The 22705-nt window shown below is 52.1% G+C and overlaps 1 protein-coding gene across 1 annotated transcript; it reads left to right on the top strand.

The window, feature by feature from the left end:
- Nucleotides 1-286: 286 nt before the first annotated feature.
- On the top strand, nt 287-21881 carry CFAP251 (cilia and flagella associated protein 251). The gene is made up of 21 exons (XM_040583396.1): nt 287-333; nt 3514-3580; nt 3723-3863; nt 4339-4448; nt 4935-5043; nt 5455-5535; nt 5950-6027; nt 6503-6547; nt 6872-7089; nt 7684-7884; nt 9684-9931; nt 10016-10164; nt 10955-11128; nt 11440-11624; nt 12136-12250; nt 12477-12640; nt 15530-15620; nt 15831-15974; nt 18643-18871; nt 20075-20176; nt 21092-21881. Exons 1-21 carry the CDS (start codon nt 287-289, stop codon nt 21232-21234), a joined length of 2841 nt encoding a protein of 946 aa, XP_040439330.1. The 3' UTR covers nt 21235-21881.
- Nucleotides 21882-22705: the final 824 nt, after the last annotated feature.

Here is a 22705-nt window from a genome sequence, read left to right as displayed (position 1 = left end):
AGGGCCTCTGCATCTGTGCCTCCCAGGATAAAATGACCTAGAAAATCCCGGCTTTCTGTGCTGCTCCTGAAATGGGGTTAGAGCGTTCGTCCAGCCCCATCAGCCAGGTTAATTCCTCCTCTCGGTGAACTCATTTCCCTTTTGGTGTGGAGAGTGCCCGTGTGCTCCACAGGGCTCTCAGCTCTGCAAGGCTTTTGCAGAAGTGTGTCCCCTAACCATGTCCCGGCCACTGTGTCTTCAGCCTCTCTGCTTCAGTGTCCTAAGTGGGGCAGGTTGAGTGAACCCGATGAGTGTAATAAACATGGATTACGTTGCAAAACCTACTGTGGATGGGTAAGGTCTGAGCTTCTTCCTCGGACCACTCTCAAACCTCTGCCATAGGACCAGAGCAGAAGAGCAGCTGCTCTCATTTGGAATAAACAGGATTTCCATGCTGGAGAGCAGAGGTGACTCCCTGTACCGTCTACAATCAGGGAATGTGGACTGGATGCTGCCAGTGGGAAGAAAAGCACCGTGTCTGAGCAAGCGTGATGAGCAGGTGCTGGCGTGCTGAGCAAGGTGGCAGAGATGGGGCTTACGGACCAAATCCCTGCTCCCGAAGCCCTGAAACTCCCCTGATTTGAAGCAGCGGGTGGAGGAGGATTTGGGAGCAGACGTGTTTTGGTGACCCCCCTCTGCGCAGCATCTTCAGGTGGAGGAGATGATGTGAGCACAAATTCCTTTCCTCTCCCAGCAGGGTACAAGGCTCTTGCTGGGCAGAAGGAAAAACAAATTAGATGTAGAAATTATTACTTGAGTGTAACAGGAAGGCTGAAAACAGTGTTGGGAGCACTTGGAGCCGATTCTCTGTGGTGCTGAGGGTGTGAGCTTGGAGTGATCCCTGGGAACGGGGTCCCCTGTGCGAGGGCCATGCTGGCAGAGAGCTGGGGACGCTGGGGGGACCTGGCGGTGGTTGGAAGCTGCTTTTTCTCATTTTGATTCTGCTCGTCCTGCTCAGGGGTGCCACGGGAGCAGAAGCTGCCTACACTGAACTGGGGGGGTGGGGATATGGGGTGAAGATCCCTCATCCCATTCCCTGGGCAGGGCGAGGGTTTGGTCCCAAAGGGATCTGGTGATGCCGAGAGAGTCTTTGTCACAGCCGTTGGCAGGATTTGGGCTCGGGCAGGGTTGAAGGGCTGAATGTGTCGTCGTCCGTCCGTCCCCCCCCGCTACCAGATCCTTGCTTTGCGCAGGGGGGCTGCGACACCTCTCCGTGGCAGCTGGTGGGACAAGGGGTCCCCCCCGTCTCCCCTGGTACAGCCGCCCCCGCCCCCCGGCGGTTCCGGGCTGTCACCGCGGCCGTCGGTTGCGGCCGTTGCCTGGGAACAGCAGCTGGACGCAAACAGAGCGGGAGCGGTGTGAGGGTGAGCGCGGGGCGTCCCGGGGGGGGGCTCGCAGCACGGGGCAGCTGGGGAGGCACCAAGGCTTGGAAGGGGCTTGGGAACAGCTCTGTAGTGACCCCGGTGAGACCTGTGGGGCCACGGCTATCCCTGAGCACCCGTCCTGCCTGCTGGGGCCAAAGGGAGGGGGTTCCCCTTAGGGCCCCCCTTCCCACCCCTGTGAAAGCTTCTTGCGCGTGAGGTTTCGGTGTTGGCACAAATCCAGACCCGTGAAGCTGGAGATGAAGCAGGTGCTGCCCAGGAGCAGCCCTGCTACTTGCACAGCCTGTGACACAACCCCATCCCAGGGACAGTGTCGGTGCCTGGGGGAGCCTGAGCTCAGCTGGTGTCCCCGGGGTGGTGCTGGGCTTGCTTGCACCGGGCAGGAGTGTCGCTGTCGCTGAAAAGGGGCTCTGGGAGCTGTTTCCCAGCTTCACAGGTGCCTTTTCCTCCTGCTGTGCCCAATTCCAGGTGCTTGTGCAGCCAAACCCTGAGACGGGCAGGGAGCGTTTCAGAGCATCTCCACGCCCCAGCGCCCCGGGAAGAGGGTGAAGGTGCAGATGGATGGTTCATGTGAAGTTACACCGGAGGAGCCAACCCAGGGAAGAGCAGGAGCAAGCAGCAAGCCCAAGGAGACATCCCAGGATGGGCACACAGCTCAGGAGACCGTGCTGGCTGGGCAGGTGAGGCCAGTGCCCACACAGGGTCTGCAGGCAGGTCCTGATGGGAGTGGAGCCCCCACCTCCAGGACCAGGGGGTAGTGTCTCCTGGATGTGGTTTCTCCCGAGAAGATGTCCCCAGGGAGGTGGGGACCTTGCCAGCAGGGCTGGGCAGATGCAGCATCTCTGTGTAGTCTCAGCCCAGCCATCGATATTTGCTGAGTACTTGGGCTGCCTGGGGGTTGTGTGAGCAGAACAGAGGCCAGAGGGAACCCAGCCTGGTCCCTGCGCTGGGTGAAATGTTATCCTGCCCTCGGAATCAGAAATGAGGTTTGTATTGTGCCTGAGAGATTGCTGATAGGAAATCAAGTAGCCCCATGGGGAGAGGCAAAAGCTGATGTGGATCCCAAGAACAAGATGAAGTGGCCAGTGCTCAAACTGGGAAAAGCCTGTCCAGGGGCTGCTGAGAGCTCTGCCACCCCGGTGCTATTTAACACATTTATTAATAGGCTGGCAAGGGGCCGAGGGAGGTGGTGGTGGGAATTTTGCCCTCACTTTCTGTCTGCCGGGCAGCAGAGCGGGGATTGCTGCAGAGCCCTTTGCACATCTCAGTCCCAGGACTTGATTCCCCAGTTTTTAACCTGTTTGCCGTTGCTCCCTCTCCACCTTGTGACCCTGTGCCCCACCGCAGCAGTCAATAACCATTGCACGGGGGATAGTCAGGGGATGGACAGCAAAAAAGCCAGACTTTGCCTTCGAAAGACCTATAGGTTAGTTTTGGAGAAGAAACTCTGGCATCTCAGCCCAGGTGATAGGAGCTGTCTGGAAGAGGTGCTGGTGTGAGACAAAGGGTGCTGTGGAGGTGCAAAGAGGGCAAGGTCAGATGTGCAGGAAGAGAAGTGACTGGTGGGGAATTTTCCATGGCATTTTTTTCCCCTGGCACATATCTGTAGGAGCAGAGTATCTTGGTATTGGAGCCTGCCTCAAGAGTGATGTAGGTTGGATCGGAGACGTGCTGGGGTGCGTTCCCACTAACCACAGGGCAGCCCCTGGATGGACCAGCCCAGAAGCCAGCATCCACTGAAACCTCTCTCCCTTTCCAAGGTGCCCCGTGCTGCTGCCAAGGAGAAGGAAGGAGCACCAGAAGATGCTGGAGCAGATGCACCATTGAGTCCCCTGGGGTCTCCTTCAAGGATGGAGATCCCAGGCACTCTGCCCAGCACCTGGGCTGTGAGGCAGGACACAGCTGCCTCAAGGACTGCCCTGGGGAAAGATGCTGCTGGGCCATCATGCCTGGAGGGTGCTGGACACCCTGGACCACCTCCAGCACCGCCTCGGTCCCAGCAGGGCATTTCCAGCCCTCGCTCAGGCTGCAGGGAGCAGGAAACCCAGCAGAGGAGCAAGGATGATGATGATGGGCATGATGGCTCTGCCAGCTTGGTGTGGGCAGCTGTGCCGGGGATGCTCTTCCAGCAGGACAGGCAGACCAGCCTTCACCCCCTTGTGAGTACTAACGGGCACAGTGCCATCATGATGGTCGGCACAGTACCTCGTGCTCCTCCCAGCTCTTTTCCAGCACTCCAGAGACCTTTTGTGGTTTCTTTATCCCGGCTGCTAAGAGCCAGGAGCCACCTCTTCCCCGCAGAGCCTGTCCTGGGTGTTTGGCTACAACAGCAGCCTGGCTGTGCACAGCCTGATGGATGGGGAAGACCGGGTGCTCCTCTACGTCTCCTCCCACACGGTGGTCATCCATGATGTCCTGGGGAACAGGCAGTACCACCTGCAGGTCTGGCATGCATCCCCCCACATCTCCCTCCTCTTCCCCTTCTCCCAAACTCTCTCCCTCCTCCCCTTTTCCCGGTGCTCAGTGCTTAGCGGTCCCCTACAACTGAATTGAGGAGCAGCCCATACACGTGCATCATTTTGCTCACACGCCTGTTGTAATTCCCAAAGCGTGTTTGTAGAAGGCGCTTTGTGTTGGACTGTGATGGTGCTCATGAGTGGCACGTGCAGCGTGGCCCCCTCCTCCCTGCTGGTTCTTGGTTCTGGGGAGCTGCAGCCAGCGCCAGGCACAAGGATGGGGTGATGGGCTCAGGAGAGCCTGTGAAAAATGAGATGCAAAAGTTGGGCTGGAGGGATGAGAGCGGAGGGCCCTCGGGAGGGAAGACAAGGGGATCTCAGAGCAAAGCAGTCTGATGAATGCTTTGAAGAGCCACTGGGTCTGGAGCCTCCAAGGCACTTTGCTGCTGCTCTCTCCCCAGGGCCACACGAATGTCATTTCTTGCCTGTGTGTAAGTGAGGACAGGCGCTGGGTTGCAACTGCCGACCAAGGGCCAGATGCTCTGATCATTGTGTGGGACTCCTTCTCTGGGTAAGCTCCCAGGAACCTCCTCCTTGGAAACCTCCAATGTCCGGTAAATCACTTAAGACTGATTCCAGTCTCAGCCAAGAGTAACATGGGAGAAACACGGGGACAAAGTAAATCATTAAAGGAGCCAAACCCAAACCGAGGGCTTCATTATCCTCGTATCACCCAGACCCATAAGACACTGAGATGGGGCTGAACCCCCCAGACTAAATACATCATGTCTCCAAGCTGTAGTGTTTCCTTAAAAGATCACTTGTGAGTGATTGTATCTTGCATGAGAGCTTGCTTCTCAGAGCCATTTACCTGGGAGGAAGGGATGGAGAGGATGTTGAGCATCAGTCGCAGTGCTGGCTGCTCCTGCAGCAGCACTGGCATTTGCAAACTCCCTCCCCCATGCAGACTGGGGTGGGCTGTGCCATAGATTTCACCAAGCAATTGCCTTGAACCCCCTGTACTGCCGTGAGCACCCACGGGGCCTCTGTTCCATAGGATACCGGTACGCACCATCTTCGAGAGTCACCTGGAGGATGGGGTCGGTGCTATTGCTATTTCCCAGGATGCGAAGTATCTGGCCACCATTAGCTCTGGTACAGTGCAGGTAGAAAAAATATCTCCTCTTTCACAGCTTTGCAGGGTGGATCCCTGGAATTTTTTCCTAGTGCAGCCCAGGGGAGGGGGGATTAGGATGGGGAGAGCAGAAGGGAGGTGGAGTGGGTTTGCAGAGTGATGGCTTGGTTTTGCTGATCCATTGGAAGACAGACCTGGATTTCATTAAAGTAAATGTTGCAGAGTTGAGAAAATGGATCTTAAGCTTCTGACTCCAGTGCACTTTAACTGAAGCAATTTCTAGTGTTATTTCCTGAAATCAAGTGTTCTACTGCTGGTTTTATCCTGCTCCACCACTTTTATGCCCCACCATCCCCTGCAGCTGGAAAGAATGGGGTTCACCTGGCTCCCCCGAGCTCCCAGAAAGTCACAAATGTCCCTTGGGTTTTCCCTTCTCTGCCAGAGAGTTTGTGTGTGGAAGTGGACTTCGCCCACGGAGAAACCCATGTGCAGCACAGAGCTGAAGCCTGAGTTTGGGTACCAGGTGGGTGACCGCAGCCGAGGGGTTCAGAGGAGCCTGACTGGGCTGGACTGGGCAGCCCTGTTCTCACCTGCTCACCCATGCCCCCCCAGTACAGGGCTGCTGGGTAGATGCTGGCTGAAGATGGGAGGCAGGATCACACCCCATCCCTGCTGTGCCCCAATGCAACAGAGCATCTTGGGGATGTTATTGGTGCTCCTCCACTGGCTGACAGGTGTGGGATGTGGAGGGGACCCTGGTGGGATGTCCTCCACAGCAGCCCTGGCTCTGCTGTTTTGCTGGGCATTTGGCCTCTGTATTCAGTTCAGTGCGGGTGGTGGAGCGGGTTTTGGATAAAAGCAGATGTTTTGCATGAAAGACTAAGCAGAAAGCATTGCTCAGCTTGGTGTTAATGGGAGGCTCACCTTTTAATTTCAGGATTATGTCATCTTTAACCCTCAAAATCCCTATGAATTTGTCAGCAACAGCAAAACCCAAGTGATATTTTACCTGTGGGTAAGTAGGGACGTGGGAAGCCAGATGTGTTCCCACAGGGCTGGGAGGTGGCACGGGAGACCGCACGCTAGCAAGGCAGTGTGGGCTGGGGGCCAGTTGTCTGCCCCCCCACTGGGGTCACGCCTGGCAGCTTTGCCGCTGCCGTCCCCCCTCCGCACTCCCTGCCCTCGCTAGGCTTGAAGGTGGCCTGGGCAGCACATCGCTGGGGTTGGTCCCAGCTGTGGTAGCGATGTTCCCTGCCTCTCCCACCCCTGCCTGCCCATGGGCCCTTTGTGTGCCTTGTGCCAGCCAGTAGTTTTTGGGAAAGGGTGTTTTGTGCTCTCTGGAATGTCTTGGAGCCCTTCTGCCCTAGAAGCCCTGCTTTGGTCACCACAGCGTGGGAGCAGTGCCCAGGTGATGGGGGGGGGAGACATGCTGGCACTGCAGGGCACAGTTCCAAAATGCTTGTCCTGGACCTTCTCTCTGCTTTCCCCAGAGCAATGCTGGTTTGCAGTATGGAGCACCACTCCTGAGCAGCCAGGTGAGTGCAGGGGGGACCAGAGCATGTCACTCTCTTGGCTTTCCTCCCTTCCCATCCCTTTAAGAAAAAACAGTGGCTGTGTCCCCAGCCTGTCCCCCTCGGTCTCCTGAAGGGGCGAGCCAGGATTGCCTGAGCTGAGGTCAAGAGGGGCTCTCTCTCCTGGAGATGCCCCACTGCATCTTCTCCTGGGGCTCTTGCCTCTGATGGTCCTGCCGTGGGACAGGGAGGGAATGTCACACGAGGGCCCAAGCAGAACCATCTCTGCTTGAAGAGGGGAGATCCAGCGCCCGGGATGAAGGCAGAGTCCTGCTGCTCTCTCTGCAGACCTTCAAGAGCACGGTGGGACGCTTCAGCCAGTCGGTTTTTCATTTTAACAACTTGCAAGCTCTGACGGGCACCTCGGCCGGGAAGCTGGTGGTGTGGGACACGGTCGGTCCCCACATCCCCTCCAGGGAGCTGCGGGCCAAGCCGCACAGCGTGAAGGCCATCAAGTTGGTACCGATACAGAAGGACAGCCTTACCGTGCTCAAGGTGTTTGAGAGGTAACGGAACGGCAGTTTTCGGTAGCTGTAGGGTACAATCCTTGGACATCTCAGCCGTGAGAACTGCAGAGCTAACACTGATGAACTACAGCCACGTGCTGCAGTTTTAAGTCACTTGGCAGCATCTGAGGACCAGGGAAATTCATGCAGGAAAGGGCTGCTGATTTATGAGTTATTGCTGCGGCTTTTTCCAGCAATGAATTTAGCTGGAGGAAAAAAAAAAAAAAAAAAGGATTGAAAACTCTTGGTGATGTGATGCCAGCTGGGCTGGGGTAGCTCGGACACTGGGCCACCACGGTCAGGGAGCATGGATGAGCCTTGCTCAGCCTCCTGGCCTTTACCGGCAGAGGGAGCAGACAGCCACCAAATGCCTTGACAGCCTTGGGGACAGGGCAGGGGACACTGCAGAGTCACAGCAGAGCCTGGTGCTCTCTGCACAGCCCTGGGCTTGCCCCCTGCACAACTGTGTGGGGCTCTTCCCACACACCATTGCGGAGAAAAGGGGAAGCGATTTGTTTCTGTCCAAGGATGCTATCCAAGAAATATTTGGGAGTTCTCAGTCGGTGTTGATTAAAGGCTTTCCCCTCCTTGCAGCTGCATAGTAACAGGTGATGTGAAAGGTCAGGTTAAATTCTACGATGGGCAGCTGCGGCTCCTCACCTGCTACAGCCACAGCAAAGTGGGTTCCATTCAGTCCATCTCCTTCTCCAAAACCCCTCCTGATCCTGCTGGGGAGGCACCGGGAGGATCAGGAACCACCTCCTGCATTGCTGGCAGCCAGCCCTTCGTCACCAGGTGAGTGCCCCTTCACAAACCCAGGTCTTCTGCGTTTGCCCTGCAGCTTGAAAGCTGGGGAGGTGTTCGGCTGGAAGCTGCCCCGTGGCCTTCTGCCTCAGCTGGAAGGTTTCAACCCTGGACTTCTGGGCAGGACAAGGACAGGGAGGGAACATGCCCCTTTATCCCCCTTCTCCACAGATTTTTGAGTATTGGTCCCACCTGCCCACCAACAGAGAAGCAGCAGGCTGTCTTCTGGGCAGCCCCTCTCTGTCTGCAGCCCCCAAGCATCACCCAGGGGCTGCGAAAACCCTGATGGGCTCCAGCACATCCTAAATTCTGAACCTGATGTGATGCCTTGTTGCGGGTGAGGGAAGCATTAAGACAGGCACAGGGATGATCAGCTGGTCCCGGGGTGCACAGCTCCTCTGTCACGTACCCGGCACACCAGGCAGTGCTAATGCTGTGCCTCCAGCTCCCACTGGGCCCCTTAATCCCCCCCCCTGCAACCCCTCCCGTGGATGGCTATTTCCAGTTAGATGTTATCAAGGCTGGGCAAGCTAATTGGGGCAGTGGTGGTGCAGAGATGCCCCAGCGGTGCTGGTGCTGGGTTGCAGCACACCCACTCATGAGCTTGGGACAGCCCCAGCCTGCCCGCCAGCACCTTGTTCCTTCCCTGTGTGATGTAGCTGTGCCTGAGGATTTACAGGGAGTCTGCAGGCCAGATGAAGCTGTTCTGTGGCTCAATCCAGCCTGCAAACCATATGTCTGCCACTCCTGTTAAGGCTCTCCTGGCAACGTCTGTTCTCAGCCGCACATGTTTTCCAAAGAGCCATGTGGGACAGATTCCTCTCCAGCCTGGAGCAGCGCCCTGGGGAACGGTTTAGTTTTCCCTGTCAGTCTCTGTTGTCTCGTCCTTCTTCCTGGGTCACTGCTGCAGCTCCCGCTGCTTGCAGCTGCTCTGAGCAGCACAAAAGGCAGGAAACTCAAGGGGAAGGCTTGAGCCTGCTTGTTTTGCCAGGCTGGTGGGATTGGGTATGGCTGAAGACCCTAGCTAAGGCATGCAAGAGACACAGCATCCTTCAGCGTCCGCACCAGATGTGCATAAACTGATGGCTGTCATGGGCCATCTAGCAAAGAGGCTGGCTCCTGCTCATGCTGCTGATGTGATGCAGCCACTCGTGTCTGTGCAGTGCCTAGGTCTTTGCACAGTCCTCTTTTGACCCTTTAACTGGGCCCAGGTTCTCAGTCCTCAGGTGGACTGATGATTATATGCGTGTTCTGTAACGTGCTTAATTATTCAGATGTCTAGCTTTACACATCACCAACGATGCAGTGGGATCCTCTTTGCTGTGTTACGGTCAGTGCGGCTGAGTGGACGGACAGGCAGCTGCTCTGTCTGTGGTGCGGGACTGAAACTGTCCTCTGACCTTGTCCGTGGCAGCATGGTCAGCATGGAACCATCGACAATGGTGGCATGGAGACATGTGAAAAGACTATTCAGAGTAGCTTCAATTGCTCATTTGTCCATCTCACGCACCAGTGACTTGCAAATGGCAAAAGCTACCCAGATGTCATTCATCTTCTGGCTTGCCTACCCAAGTAGAAAATGGAACTGGCTCCAGTGTCTGCCCATGGAGATTTACCAGGTCGTGAATACAAAGTGCCACCTGCCTTCCAGGTCAAAAAGTGTTTGCATATTGCAAAATATAAGTGATTGTCCAACTGAGTTTCCAAAAAGGCTGGTGTGTAATATAGCTTGGAGGGACATGAGCCAGCTAGTCTGATTCATCAAATTCTGTTTCTCTCACACTAAACAGGAACTTTATCCTTTCAACCTCTGATGCAACTGTGCTCCATGTTGCAACAGATAGGGCAAACTTTGAAAAAGTCATGGAAGAGGCGACGAAAGCTGTGAATGCCATCACCTGTCACCCCCGGGAGGCACTCATTGCGGTGGGGAGTCACTGTGGGCTGCTGAAGGTGTGGGACTACCAGCAGCCTCAGTACCTCGTCAGCAGGATATTCCCCAAGGCTGGCATCCAGTGCTTGTCCTATGACCCCAAAGGTATCCTGACCTCTCCACGTGCCAAGCACTGGGCTTCCTGGGAGGAGCAATTGTGGGGTGAGAGTTTTCTGGCATGCCTTTCAGGTTATTTTCTGGCTGCTGGTTTTACTGATGGAAGCGTTTACATCCTTGATGCCATTTCCCTTCAGTCCAGCTGCAAAGAGTTCAAGTTCTCTTGGGGTCCTGTGACTCATATTAGCTTCTCTCACGATTCGGAGTACCTCGCAACCGCTGTAAGCTTGTTTTTTCCTCTCGGTGACTTACATGTGTTGCTCACGGTGCTGCTTTCAGTGGGACTGGGAACTGCCGGCCATCCCGTGAGGCTCGGCGGAGTGAGTGGTGTGGAGGGCTGGCCCTCCCCTGGGGCTTCATGACTCTGAAATGCTTTTCCTGGCTTGAAGAGTCACTCTTGCAAAAACGTCACCAGCCACAGCCGCTCCACAGACCTGCTGCTGGCAGTGTCCCATCGCCGACTTCAGTGACAAGCCGTAGCTCTGCATCCATCTGTAGGAAGGGCTGTAGCAGGGGTTTCTTCCTGGCTGGTGCACTGCAATGGGGGTTGCTCCCTTGGTCCCATGTCTCGGTGTGTTAGTGTTGAGGGAGTGTTGAAGCAGTTCGGCACAGAGGTTTTAGCAACTGGTGATTATCTGTGCAAAGAAAGAGATTCTCCCTTCATGCATGGATGTGAGGGCACAGCAGTGGGAAGCATCTTCCTCGTGATTTCTGGGGAGTCACCAAACTTGATCTATTGCCCCTCTGCTGTGACAGCACAGCAGGCAATGCCTCCAGCCAGCTAGGGTGCTCCGGCCAGGCTGAGGACCGCTGCTGTGCTGCCCTTGGGAGCAGCTGCCCCAATCTGTCTGACCCGATGCTTTATCCTGGCCGTGACTCTAACCCTCCTGGTGGGACTCACCAAACTGGAAGGGCTGAGCTAAGCCCAGAGGGGACGTGCTGAGCTGCCTGCTGCCAGCCAGGGGATGTGCTCAGGCATTGTGGCTTGTTGACCTTTGGCTGTTGTTCCAGGATGAGAAATACTCGGTGACTGTTTACAAGAGAGTCTGGCGAAATGGGAGAAGATGCTGGGAACACCTCGCAGGGCTGCACTCCCACTACAAACCCATCCGGAGCATCCTTTTTGGGGTCCAGTTGGACAGCAACAAGCCCAGGCTCCTGAGCCTTGGGGAGGACCGGCAGCTGGTAAGTCGATGTGAGAGTCTAAGGGGCAGTGGAGATTTGTGGTTAAAGCTGGGGGGCTGGACAGGGGTATTGAGGGAGACTCGGTCTTTGGTTATGCAGCTCCCAACCCTCCCCCCACCAGCTCTGTCACAAGGGGGTTGTTTCTCAGCCTGGTCTCAGGGCAGATCTGCCCACGGTTCAGGGCTAAGACTCTGCTACTGTGGACTACTTGCTCTGGGGGCTGCAGGAGAAGCTAGATCCAATCAATGCGCAGGGTCCAAGATGCTGGCAGATCACAGGGGAGTTACTGTGTTTCCTTGTCTTTCCTCCAGGTGGAATATGACCTGAACAGCAGCAGCAAGGACCACCTGGTGGTCTTGCACAGGGACCGGGTAGAGCAGATTGCTGTCCCCCTGTGCTTGGCTTGGTACCCACAGCTCAGCACCGAGTCCTTTATCCTCACTGCCAACAACTGCTACAAAATGAAGCTCTACGATACTACAACCAAAATGTGCAGGTGAAGGAGAGGTTCAGGTCTGCCACTACCTGCAAGCCCCACCCTGGCTCTATGTTCTCCTCTGTCTGATGTCTGCCTTACTCGTGAGCCTGTATCTGCCCATCTGTGATCTTAGGATGACTCTAGGGCCACCAGGTTGTTCCATCCTTGTGTCCACTCTGCTGTTAACTAATGTATCATCTAGTTAGGTTGTGGCTGCGGGTGGGTCTCAGTCTGCCCAGCACCTTGGGCTTGAGACACAGCAGTTGGGCATCAGGTAAAGAGACAGTATCCCACATGAGCAAAGCACAAGGACTGAATGATCCCTGAGCCCTAAATTCCTCTTCTATCCCCAGTGTGATCCCTTCTAGCCGGGGACTCGGCCCTATCCTGTCCTCTCAGCCAGTGATACAAAGTCTTTGCCACCACCATACCTCCCCATATCTACCCATCCTCGTGCACAGCACACTGTTCAGAGAGGGGAAAGTGCTTCGCAAGCCCTAGAATGGATGAAAATGTTGTTTGCCTTTAGGAAGACCCTTTTGGGACCCACTTATGGCTCCCCATTGGAGAAGATGCAAATCCTCCCAACAACAAACACTACGGACTCCCAGAAACACTATCTGGTGTACATTACAAAGGACAAGGTATGGAGCCCCAGCTGTACAAGAGCCCCCACTTGTAAAGGTCCTTTGGGGAGGTCCTTGGGGTAATTTCACCACAGTCAAAACTATGTGTGGGCTGGTCCTGCCTGAGAGCTGAGCGAGGTCCTGGGAGGAGGGCGCAGCACTGCCCCAGCGTGCAGCCCTCCCCTGGGTCCCCCAGCCCTCCTGTGGGACCCCCAGCCCACCCAGGCTCCCTCTTTCCTTCCAGGTGGGCTTGCAGATTTTACCAGTCGATGGCAACCCCCACAAGTCCTCAGCTTTCATTTGCCATCCGGGTGGCGTCTCCAACCTCGCTAGCTCCTATGATGGGCGCTACGTCTTTACAGCGGGGGGCAACGACTGCACTGTTATGAAATGGGAGGTCAACCTGAAGTGAGTACCAGAGGAAGGAGAAAGGAGTCTTGTTATGGCTTTCCACAGCTGCTTGGCCAACGCAGCTGAAGCAAATTTTCCCCAGCATTTACATTGAGAATGGGGCTTTTGTCCCAAAAGGTCTCTGTTTGTGTCCAGAGGAGTTAAAGCCAGGTGTCCCAGCTGTTTCTGTGGTTATCCCAGTATAGAGGGCAGTGCCCCACTGATGGGGCAGCACAGCAGGAGGCTGCGCGGGTAGTGTTTCTTTGCAGGGCTTTCTTGAGCACAGGTCCTTTTGGGGCAGGTGGCAAAGCAGCTTTACCCTCTTCCCAGGCCAACAAACCACATCTGGCAGCAGGGGTCACAGGGGTGGAGGACAGGTCCCAGCACTCATGCAAGCAGAAGAAAGCAGGAGACCCACCACATGCCGAGAGGGGCATGAATCAATGCTGGCAGCATCTCTGCCCAGCCCTGGGGGCTGCCAGCTCCCAGACACCTGGCCTGCAGCTGGGTTTGTTACCAGGGGCTTTGTGCCCTGCATTCACACTGGGTTTTCAAAAGCCCTAGCTCAGCACCTACAGACAGCTTGGCATGGTGGGCATGTGCCACGCTGGGGGTGGTGGCCTGGTAGTGGGGTCAGCTTAGATCGTAATGACCTGTGTGGCCCCAAGTAGCTATGTGGGGTGGCAGCTGGAACAGGAGGGATGCACTCTGGGGGGGGGCTTTTCTTCCCTCTGTGTAGCCACATAGTCAATAGGGGGATTAAACCAGCAGAGCTTGCAGGTGGTGGCCATGGAACCTATAAAATACCCTGGTCTGGGAAGCAGTACCCAAATGGTAAGAAGCTGGGCAGAGGATTTTTTTGGGGTCCTTGTGAGGGCCTGGCCAGTGTGATGGGAGATTGTCAGGGTTAGGCAGGGGATCAGAGGAGCGGCACTGGCTGCAGGAGGAGCGTACAGGGTGGTTGCTGATACAAAAGTGTCCTCTCTCCAAATGGGATCGGCCAGCATTTGCTAGGAAATCCCCCCAGCATTTGAAGACTGGATTTAGGACAAGCCACCTTAATCCTATAAAGCTTTGCTTACATGAGTAAATGGACTGCAGTAAATGGGGTGGCTGGAGGACTGAAGGCTGCTTTTGCAAATGAGGATTTCCAGGCTTTGGCATGGAGTGTCAGTGATAAACCCTGCCAGGTTTCTTCTGCTTCTCTCTGCAAGTGTGCAACCTCCCTCTGCCAATTCCCTTGGGCAGCGGTGCCAGACGTGTGCTCCCACATGGCGGGCAGGTAACACAGCAGGGGCAGGATATATATTTTGGTTTCTTTGCATGTTGAGGACCAAAGCTGCTCGTTGCAATACATGGGCAGGGCAGAGGGCTCTCCCCTTGTGAGCGAGGCTGCAGATGCCCGGTAGATACACACGTACATGGAATGGGAGCAGGCAGCTGCGAATGAGCTGAAAACAGTTGAGGCGGCACAGAGCAAACTTCACCTTCACCCTTCAAGGACTGGAAAAGGATCTTAGCCTGTGCCAGAGCTAGAAAAGATAGATAGTGTCGTTTGGTCTCTGTCAGTCTGTGGCTGGGTTGCTTTTTGGCCTGCGTGTCACCCCACTAGCACAGAGCACATCTCCTGGTTTCGGGCAAATCAACCCCATGGGAACTGGCTTTTAGCCCTTGCTCCTATTTTCATCTTTTGGAGCGCACCTGTAAAATTGTTGCCCCGCACCTTCCTAGGACAAAGGCTTTGTGGTTAAGACATCATGTGCTAGTCCTGCATAAAACATTTTTTGCAGGTACTGCTCACTCAGAGGAAAGCCCAAAAGGTGCTGAGCCAGCTCACCTTCACGTGCCAGAACAAAGGAAACCTGAGTGGGAAAGCAATGGGCTTATTTATTTTCTTTTCCACTTCGTGTGGCTTAAGCAGTCGGGGGTCAGGATAAGCGACATTTTAAGGAAGGCAATAGAATATAAATGATCCTTCTTTATAATGGTTGGCCAAGGTCCAGACAACATTGAATTTCTATGTAATTTGTTTTCAGAGCGAAGCTCTTGATGAGCTAATTATCATTTTATTGCTGCTTCTGGCATCGTGTGCATCTCCACTGTGTTTAATACCCAAATAACTTAATTATGAAAAAAAGCGTGAAGCTTGCAGAAAACCCAGTGGAAGCAGTACTACAGAGGTGTGCGTGAAAGCTGCAGCCTTGCTGCCAGGCGTGGGGTATTGTGTGGCAACGCTGCGCCATGACTGTGCTACCAGGCTTGGTTTCCTTTTTCATTTGCACAAGCTGAACAGATTCTTTTGGCTCCAACTGCCTATGAAATTGAAACAAAGAGGTGGCACCCCGACACTTTCAGTTTAATGTAGGCTGCACCTGTGCCACAGTCACCCGCCACGGCAGAGGAAGTAGAGTAATGAATTGCACTGAGTTGTTGGGGAAGAATGTGTTAGGTCAAGGAACAGGGAGCTTAGGTTTGTGTGGTTTATTGCAGACACTGAGCCCCAGCCCTCTCTGCATGTTTAAAATGCTGATCTAGCTAATTCATCTCCCTCAATATCTCTATAAGGAAGCAGAAAAGCTAAATGCCAGACACCAAGCTCAAGTCCATGGAAAAGCTCCTGGCTCCCAGCCCTGTGCTCATTCCACTAAACAAGAGGACCATTCAGTAATAATTAATTCCCACACTGTGCTATTGTATGTAAAACCTGGGTATGAAACATGCTGTAGAAGTGCAGGCTGATGATAAAATAGTACATGGGTCAAGGCAGTGCTTTTCTTTCCTGAATTCTGAGGCCGAGGGATTTTATTTATTTATTGAAAGTGTCTGTGAACAACGACTTGAAAGGGAAATGTGAAATCTCTCCTCATATGAACCCTTCTCGTACCTTCTTTTCTCTGCTTCTGCCAGTGCCTTGGATGCTGCTGCTTCCCTGGGTGGGGAGGACTTGATCCCCTTCTACAATCTACTGGATGGTGGCAGAGAAGGCGAATTCTTCAGGGTAATTATGCTCATCATGAACACTGTCTGGTGACATCTGACTGGAGTTTAAGATTCATTTATACAGGCCTGACATTTCTTTATTTTTTGTCCAGCTTGCCTTTAACAAGCAATCTCATTGATATGGCTGTTAGTATATCTTAAAAGGAGCCTTATCTTCCGTGCCTGTTGGTAACTGAACTTTACAGTATTTTGTTTGAATCCCTCACAGGAACTGGAAGACTATTTTTACTATGCACAGCTGTGCAGCCATGGTATCGATACGCTGGAGACCAGGCAGGTGTCAACGCATATTCCCTTGGAGGAAATTCCTTCTGTAATGAGAGCAATGGGATTTTATCCATCAGAGGAAAAGGTTGGTCAGTTGTTTTTATTGTTGTTATTAAAAGAAAAAAAGAGCAAGACTGATTGCATTTACCAAGTGTCCTCAGGGCCAGATTCTGACCATTGTCATGCTGGATGGCTCCAGAGTACGTTTCCTGGCTTCCGATTTATTTAACCTGGTCTGCATCGATATAGTAGTGGTCAGAATCTGGCAGCAAATTCCTCAGAAAGGAATGATTCCTCCTGAGAGAGCTGGGCAGCTGCAGGGACAGGCTGAGCAAACCTGGAGCCCCATGGTTCAGAAGTGTTCAGCACAAGGTGACCTCGGGGGCTTCTGGAGGTTGAGTGCTCTGCTACCACCGCAGGGTGGGTTTCTTCAGAAGGTGAAGCAAGAAACTGAGCAAGTTAATGAAGGAATCTTCCTTTGGCTCCCAAGGGCAGCAGCCTCCAACTTTCCATGAGCCAAAGTACCTTGTGTGCAGGCAGTGATGTGCTTTGGTTTCTCTGTGACTTCACCTAGTGACTGAGCTGCTTCACGTGCAGCGTGGGGTTGGTGGGCCGTGGGCTGAGTCCCTCCAGGTCACCCTCTGTGTGTTCCCAGCACGGGGGGAATGTCCAGCTCCATGTAATCACTCATTTGGACATCGACAGAGCCTTTTTTTTTTTTTTTTTTTGTTCTGCCTGGGCCTGATGAAAGAATTATTTTAGACGGAGACAGCAGCTTTTATTCCTACGGAACTTAAAGCTCTTTCACAACTGATAACCTCAGCAGGAGTCTCTCTGAGCTTGCCTTTCAGATTGCAGCAGTAGAGCTTCCTATCAAACATTTCTCTAGAGCTTTTTAGCTTCAAATTTTGCAGCAAAGACAACTGATTTAATAAAGGTGCTGCTTCTTCCCCTTTTGCGGCTGTTTCTACAAGGCAGTCTGCAATTGTATACAACTCTTGTTTGTAATGTTATAACCTGGCAAAAGGGTAATTAAAGTACTGGATCTGATGCAAGGAGATTTAAATAACGACCTCTTTGCACCAACTTCGACACAGAAGGGGTTCTCCCAAGGGAAGTAGCACATCACTGTGCTCCCTTCATCTTTCTGCGGGGGAGGCTGTGCTCATCTCTGCCATTGCACAGGAGCCCCACAGGCTGCTGAGACGGTGCTGTGAGTCAGTGCCACCCCATCTGCCCAGGCACACTGTCTGCCAGGAGAGCCAGCAGATGGGAGGCAGGACCTTTGCCGCAGCCACCACCTACCAGGCTTGCTTTGCAGCCCCTGCAACCAGCAAATGTCTGTCCGAGCCAGCCAGGGCTGCTTTGCCCTTGTGTCAAGCTGTGGTGTTATCCCCTCGTAGTTTGTTAGATCTTTTCCTTGGGTTTTGACATTTTTGCTTCTTGGTGATAGAGAGAACGTATTCCCCTGGAAAATGTTTCTGGAAGAGTAACTGTTAAGCAGCCCCCCCCCCCCCCCCCCCCAGCCCCAAATCAAAATTAAAACAGGGTTTCAGGCATGGAAACAGAAGTGGTAAGCTGTTGTGAAATCAGGCAACCTACAATCTGCTTCCTGAAGCAGGCAGGACAGTATTAAAATCCAGAGAGAAAGTTCATCTCTCTCTGGAGTGTTTAATAAAGAAAAAGCAGAAGGGCGAAAAGGCAGCTTGGGCTCACTAGCAAAGCTTTTGGGATTTGGCGTTTTTCTTTCGTAGTTCAATGGGGCTGACATAAAACCTGATCCCAGAACAGCCAGAGCTGAGTGAAAATGACTATTATTGCCTGGTGTGACATTTGTTACAGGAAAAATATATGGCTGAGATTTCCCTCTTCCCTGGGCTTCATTCAGTGGAAAAACTTGTGACACAAGGACAAAGGCCCAAGGCTGAATGCAAAGTCCTCCCCAGAGAGATCTTGCCCCAGTTTCCCTTCCTGGGAAGTAGCAGGCTTGGGACATGTTGGCATGGGGAATTCTCCCAGCGTTTCTCTGCTGCCCGTGTATTTCTAAAGGGCATGAGTACAGCAAAGGCACAGAGCAGATGCTGCTTTTCGGACACACATCTGCACGGCTGCCAACCGGACTGACTCACAGCACCAGACTTCAGCAAAACCGCTGGTATCCAGCACAGCCAGTGCTTGCCCTTTTGCCCGAGAGCAGCATGATCCAGCTGTGCAGGATGTCAGCTGCACTGAGCAAACTTTGGGTTTGGCTTGTGCAGTGGCAGAACCGCACCAGACACGCATCAGACAGGGCGGGGGGAAAATTAATTATGCTGACCAGGGTATGTGTGTACTGTGTGCAGCCTGGTTATGTCAGAACTTTCATGCATGTACTGCTGTAGTCGGGTGGTATATTTACTGCTTTGTGGTTTGTCTGCCCACTGTCCCCAGAGCGGACACACAGCTGTGGCAAAGGTACTGGTAACAGCTGCAAAGCCACCAAGTGCTTAGTGGAAGAAAATAAGAGGAAATCCAAAATGACTAGTTATCTGCTACCCCCGTCTTTACCCAATATCGTCATAACAGTAAGCGTGTAACTGTTAGCCATGTCCATCCTCTGCTGATGAGGGCTAGCTCATTACTGGGATGTGGTTGTGGCATCTGCGGTACCAGTACGTGCACGAGTATGGTACGCTGGCAGTCATGAGATTGGAAAGTGGCCTGATGCTCTTCACAAAGAAACCACATAATGATCTGTTTTGCTTTGATCTTAGATTGAAGAAATTATAAATGAAGTAAAATTCAGCAAGTATGTGGATACTGGAGAACAAGTGACAACAATCAGTTTTGGGGATTTTATCAAACTTTATATAAATCATCGACCTGTGTTTGGCTTGTCAATGAAAAGAATACAACAAGCATTTCAGGTTCTTGGTTATGATAATGAGAACGGAGACAAAGTTATTGACAGAGGAGACTTACTGTTGCTGCTTCAGCACAGAGGTGAGTTATTTCTTTTCTAATATTAGTTTTATGCTTGCTAGTTCTGCTTTCAATTTCAGAACGTATTCACTGCAGCAAAAAATTAATCTGGAACTATAGCTTGGTAACCAGGGCAGGCGTGCGGAGCCACCTGTCGTAGGATTTTAAATTGAATAATCACATCTATTGTCTCAGCTGCACTTCTTTTACTGCTCTGGAAATCTCTGCTGGCCTGAGGTATCTTGTCAAATGATGAGTACGGATCTTGGCAAATTGTATCCTCCTTTCAGTATACCCTTATGTGAATCACTGCTCCCTCCTCCAGTCATACCACCTCTGGAAAGGTAGTATAAAACTAAAAAAAAAAAAAGGGGGACAAGAAAGGAGGGACGAAATTGGTCAATCCTGGACTGAATATGTGTGAAAGACTGAAAAGGTGGGATGGTTTAGTTCAGCTGAATCATGGAGAACGCTGTAAAGGTGTATATAAATATGCTTACGGCCAATGCCATAGAGAGGTAAATAACTAACTTCCATTGTCTTGCTCCTGCTGTAAAAGTGCAGCTAAGCATTAAGACAGGTAAAGGGAAATGTTGTTTTACTCAGTACATCACCTGGTAAAACTCCTTGCCACAAAGATCCTTGGAAACTGAGGATTCAACCAGTGTGAGAAAGGTTAGTTATTTACAGGGACGGTGCGAACATTCATAAATAGACAACATTGGGTAGAACAGTTTCATAACAGATCTATAACTTTATGCTTCAGAGCGTGAGTTGGCCGCTAACTGGGAACAAGTGCTATGCCCAGGTTATTCCAAGGCACTAGATCAAGACTTTCCTGCACGTCCTCTTCCTCCTCTATGTGGAAAAGGCTACAGCAGGGCTGCGCGGACTGTGGTCTGCCCTGCACCAGCAATTCTTTGGTGGGAATGGAAGCTTGAGCCCCTGCAAGGGCAATGTAGCCTAAAGAGCCATCTGCATCAGAATGTCTCCCTTTGATGAACATTTTTGCCCAAAACCCAATATGCAGGAATGATTTTCCTTAGAACTGAAGTTCTCTCTGTATGTGGATCATGCATTTTGATCGGTGATGTGTATCTCTACCTCAGAGAAGCCGAATCCTCTTTCAAACTGTCCTGTTTTGTTTGTACACTGCTCTTGTTTGAGTTGCCTTGAGTTCCATCACCATAACCCAAGAGGCTGGTGTGGCTTTGTTGTGTACAGGAGAGCGTATGACAGAGGAGGAGCTGGTGCAGTGTCTCAGCACCCTGCTGGGCAGGCGTCCTGGGGAAGGAGGATCTGGATCAGGCACCTATGATCCCTCAGGTACAGGATTAGCATTCCACACAGCACAGAAGCAGGATTGCTTCAGTTCCCAAAGAGGATAATTTAAATTGCAAACCCATTACCCTGTTAGGCTAAGAGCTGTCAAAAATGCTCAGACAGGATTGCAAAAATAGTCATAGAGCTCAGATTGTCCTTCATCCATGCAGCAATTGCATGGGTGTATCTAAAAATAAATGGACAATGAAATATAACTGGGACCTGACAAGATCACACTGCTGTTTATCTGCTGGCTTGGAACTGAAATTAGAAACACACAGTGAAAGGTTTACAAGCCAAAGTCCACAGGCAAAAAGGAATCCTACAATATGCAAATTGCAGTGTTGATTTCATCCAGGCAGCAATGCCCATTGTAACAGAGCTGTTGCTAACTACTGCATTTGTCTACAATTTATGTCCCAGTCTACACCAGTCTAGAACAGCAAATTGCAGCATTGATTTCAGCCAGCTGGCACTGCTCATTATAATGGGAACCGCCAGTAAGCACCACAGTTTTGTACGATTCATGTCCCAGTCCATACCAGAACAGCATCTGGTTAGGGCCGTTGGCAGTGGGCCACATGCAGGGAAGGTGCATCTCCAGAAGGGAACTGCCTAGCACTGCAAAGCCACTTTGAAATCCCTGGATTCTTTGGGATCCTAAAATCACATAAAATCGCCGAAGTGTAAAAGTTGGCCCCTTGACCCCTCTGAGGCAGGGAGCGCAAGGTGAGACTCGCAGCCTCGCGATTCGATCCCCAATACAAATGCATAAAATACTAAGCTAGTAAACCAATACTTTTTCATGATTACTTCGTACATCTTTAAAGGCACTTACTGCAGCTTAAAAGTTTTACTGATCTGGAAAGCCATTTTTACATCACTGTTGTGTTTTGTGCTGTTGTTACTGCTCTCCAGGTGCAGCAGCTTTGACTGAAGAAGGAATTCCAGCAGCAATCACAGCAGAGATATTCGCTGCTGACATTCTTGGCTTGCCTATTGCTGAACCAGAAAAAAAGAGCAAAAAAAGAGATGAATCGTTGATCTACAAAGACTCTTAATCATAGCTGCCTGTTTTCTATGCATTCCTACTTTCCAGTCTCCTCAAATACCTGCAAAATTTGTATTTTGTGTTTATTACAAATTACCGTTTGTAATAAGTTTGCATAGTTTCACGTTAATCAAACTCTAGAACAAGCCCTAGTTTAGTGCATGCCACAAACCTGTGAGATCAAACCTATGCAGGGATGCGCTGGGGTGGCTGTAAAGAATGAAACAGATGGCCACCCCATCCTTGGCTGGAACCTTCTGAGAATTCATTTCAGGTGAGTTTATGCCAGATGCAGTCTATTTTCGTTACATTAAGACAGCATTTATTTGTGAAACATGACAGCAAAAGAGCAATGTAAAAGTATTGTATTGATTAAATACATTGATAAGTGTAGTGTACGAAATGCTTGGATAGGTTAGAATGGATTTGTAATGATAAATCCAGCGGACCTCAGTGAAGAAAGGAATGCTGTGTTATACATTAAAACCAGGTTTCCATTTTGGCCTTTAAACCCCATCTTTTTTCCTTCTGAAAGTAGCATTTCCAATTAGTAGTGTAATACCAATGGGACGGCATCTTACTGTGTTTGTATAAACAGCATAATGAGGCTGATATAAGTTGCTGTAGAAAGATCAGTGAAGTGCTGTTGAACACACTTCCTTCTTTACATCATCCTCAGCATCAATTTGAATAATAATGTAGGCCCTTAAGAAGTGTTCCTTTCGGTGGCAATGTTTTTTAAACAGAAATTGCTGTTACGTACTCTGAAAGTACCTGTGATTGTACAATTAGTACAAGCAGCAAGGTGTGCAATAGATGCAAGTTAAGGAAGGAGTCCAGCTGTACCGTGACCGCAGTACACCGGGTATGTGACAGGAGAAAGTTTCTGGAAGAGGCTCTCTTTAGTAACTGATATTTTCATACGCTTCCACAAATCCGCGTTGGAGCAGATCCTCTGCTACTTAAAACCTGCCTAATTTCACGGAAATTACTGACATTATTTTAGGCAGTTGAAACACCATACACACACACACAACCCAAATAATCTGCCTATTGCAGATTTATTAAGTATCCTGTTGAACGAAGCAGCTGCTTTGCCCAACAGGAAGCATTGCTCATCCCCACGTCTGCAATACTGTCACAGCGACTTGCACAAGGGCTGGACGGTGCTGTCTCCCGAAGCGGGGCTCTGCTCCGGTATCGCTGCACCGAGCTGAAGCCCACCGGGTCGGACCTCTTTCACCGGGGAGCTCCCCGGAGCTGCTCCGCACCGCCCGGCCGGGGAGCCGCGCTCCCTGCCCGCGGGGTTCTCCCAGCCCCGGGGCAGCGGGCCGAAGAGGGAGCCGCGGGGCCGGCAGCTGCCTCGGAGCTCTCCCCGGCACAGGCACCTGGCCCCGGGAGGGGCGCGCCCGCCGTCCCGCGGCGGCCCCTCGGCGCCGGGAGCAGCCTCGGAGCCAGGCGTCCGGCCCGACCCCTTCACC

The sequence above is a fragment of the Falco naumanni genome, chromosome 1 (assembly GCF_017639655.2).
Source record: "Falco naumanni isolate bFalNau1 chromosome 1, bFalNau1.pat, whole genome shotgun sequence".
Taxonomy (NCBI): Eukaryota; Metazoa; Chordata; class Aves; order Falconiformes; family Falconidae; genus Falco; species Falco naumanni.
This window is presented reverse-complemented; position numbering and strand designations above follow the sequence as displayed.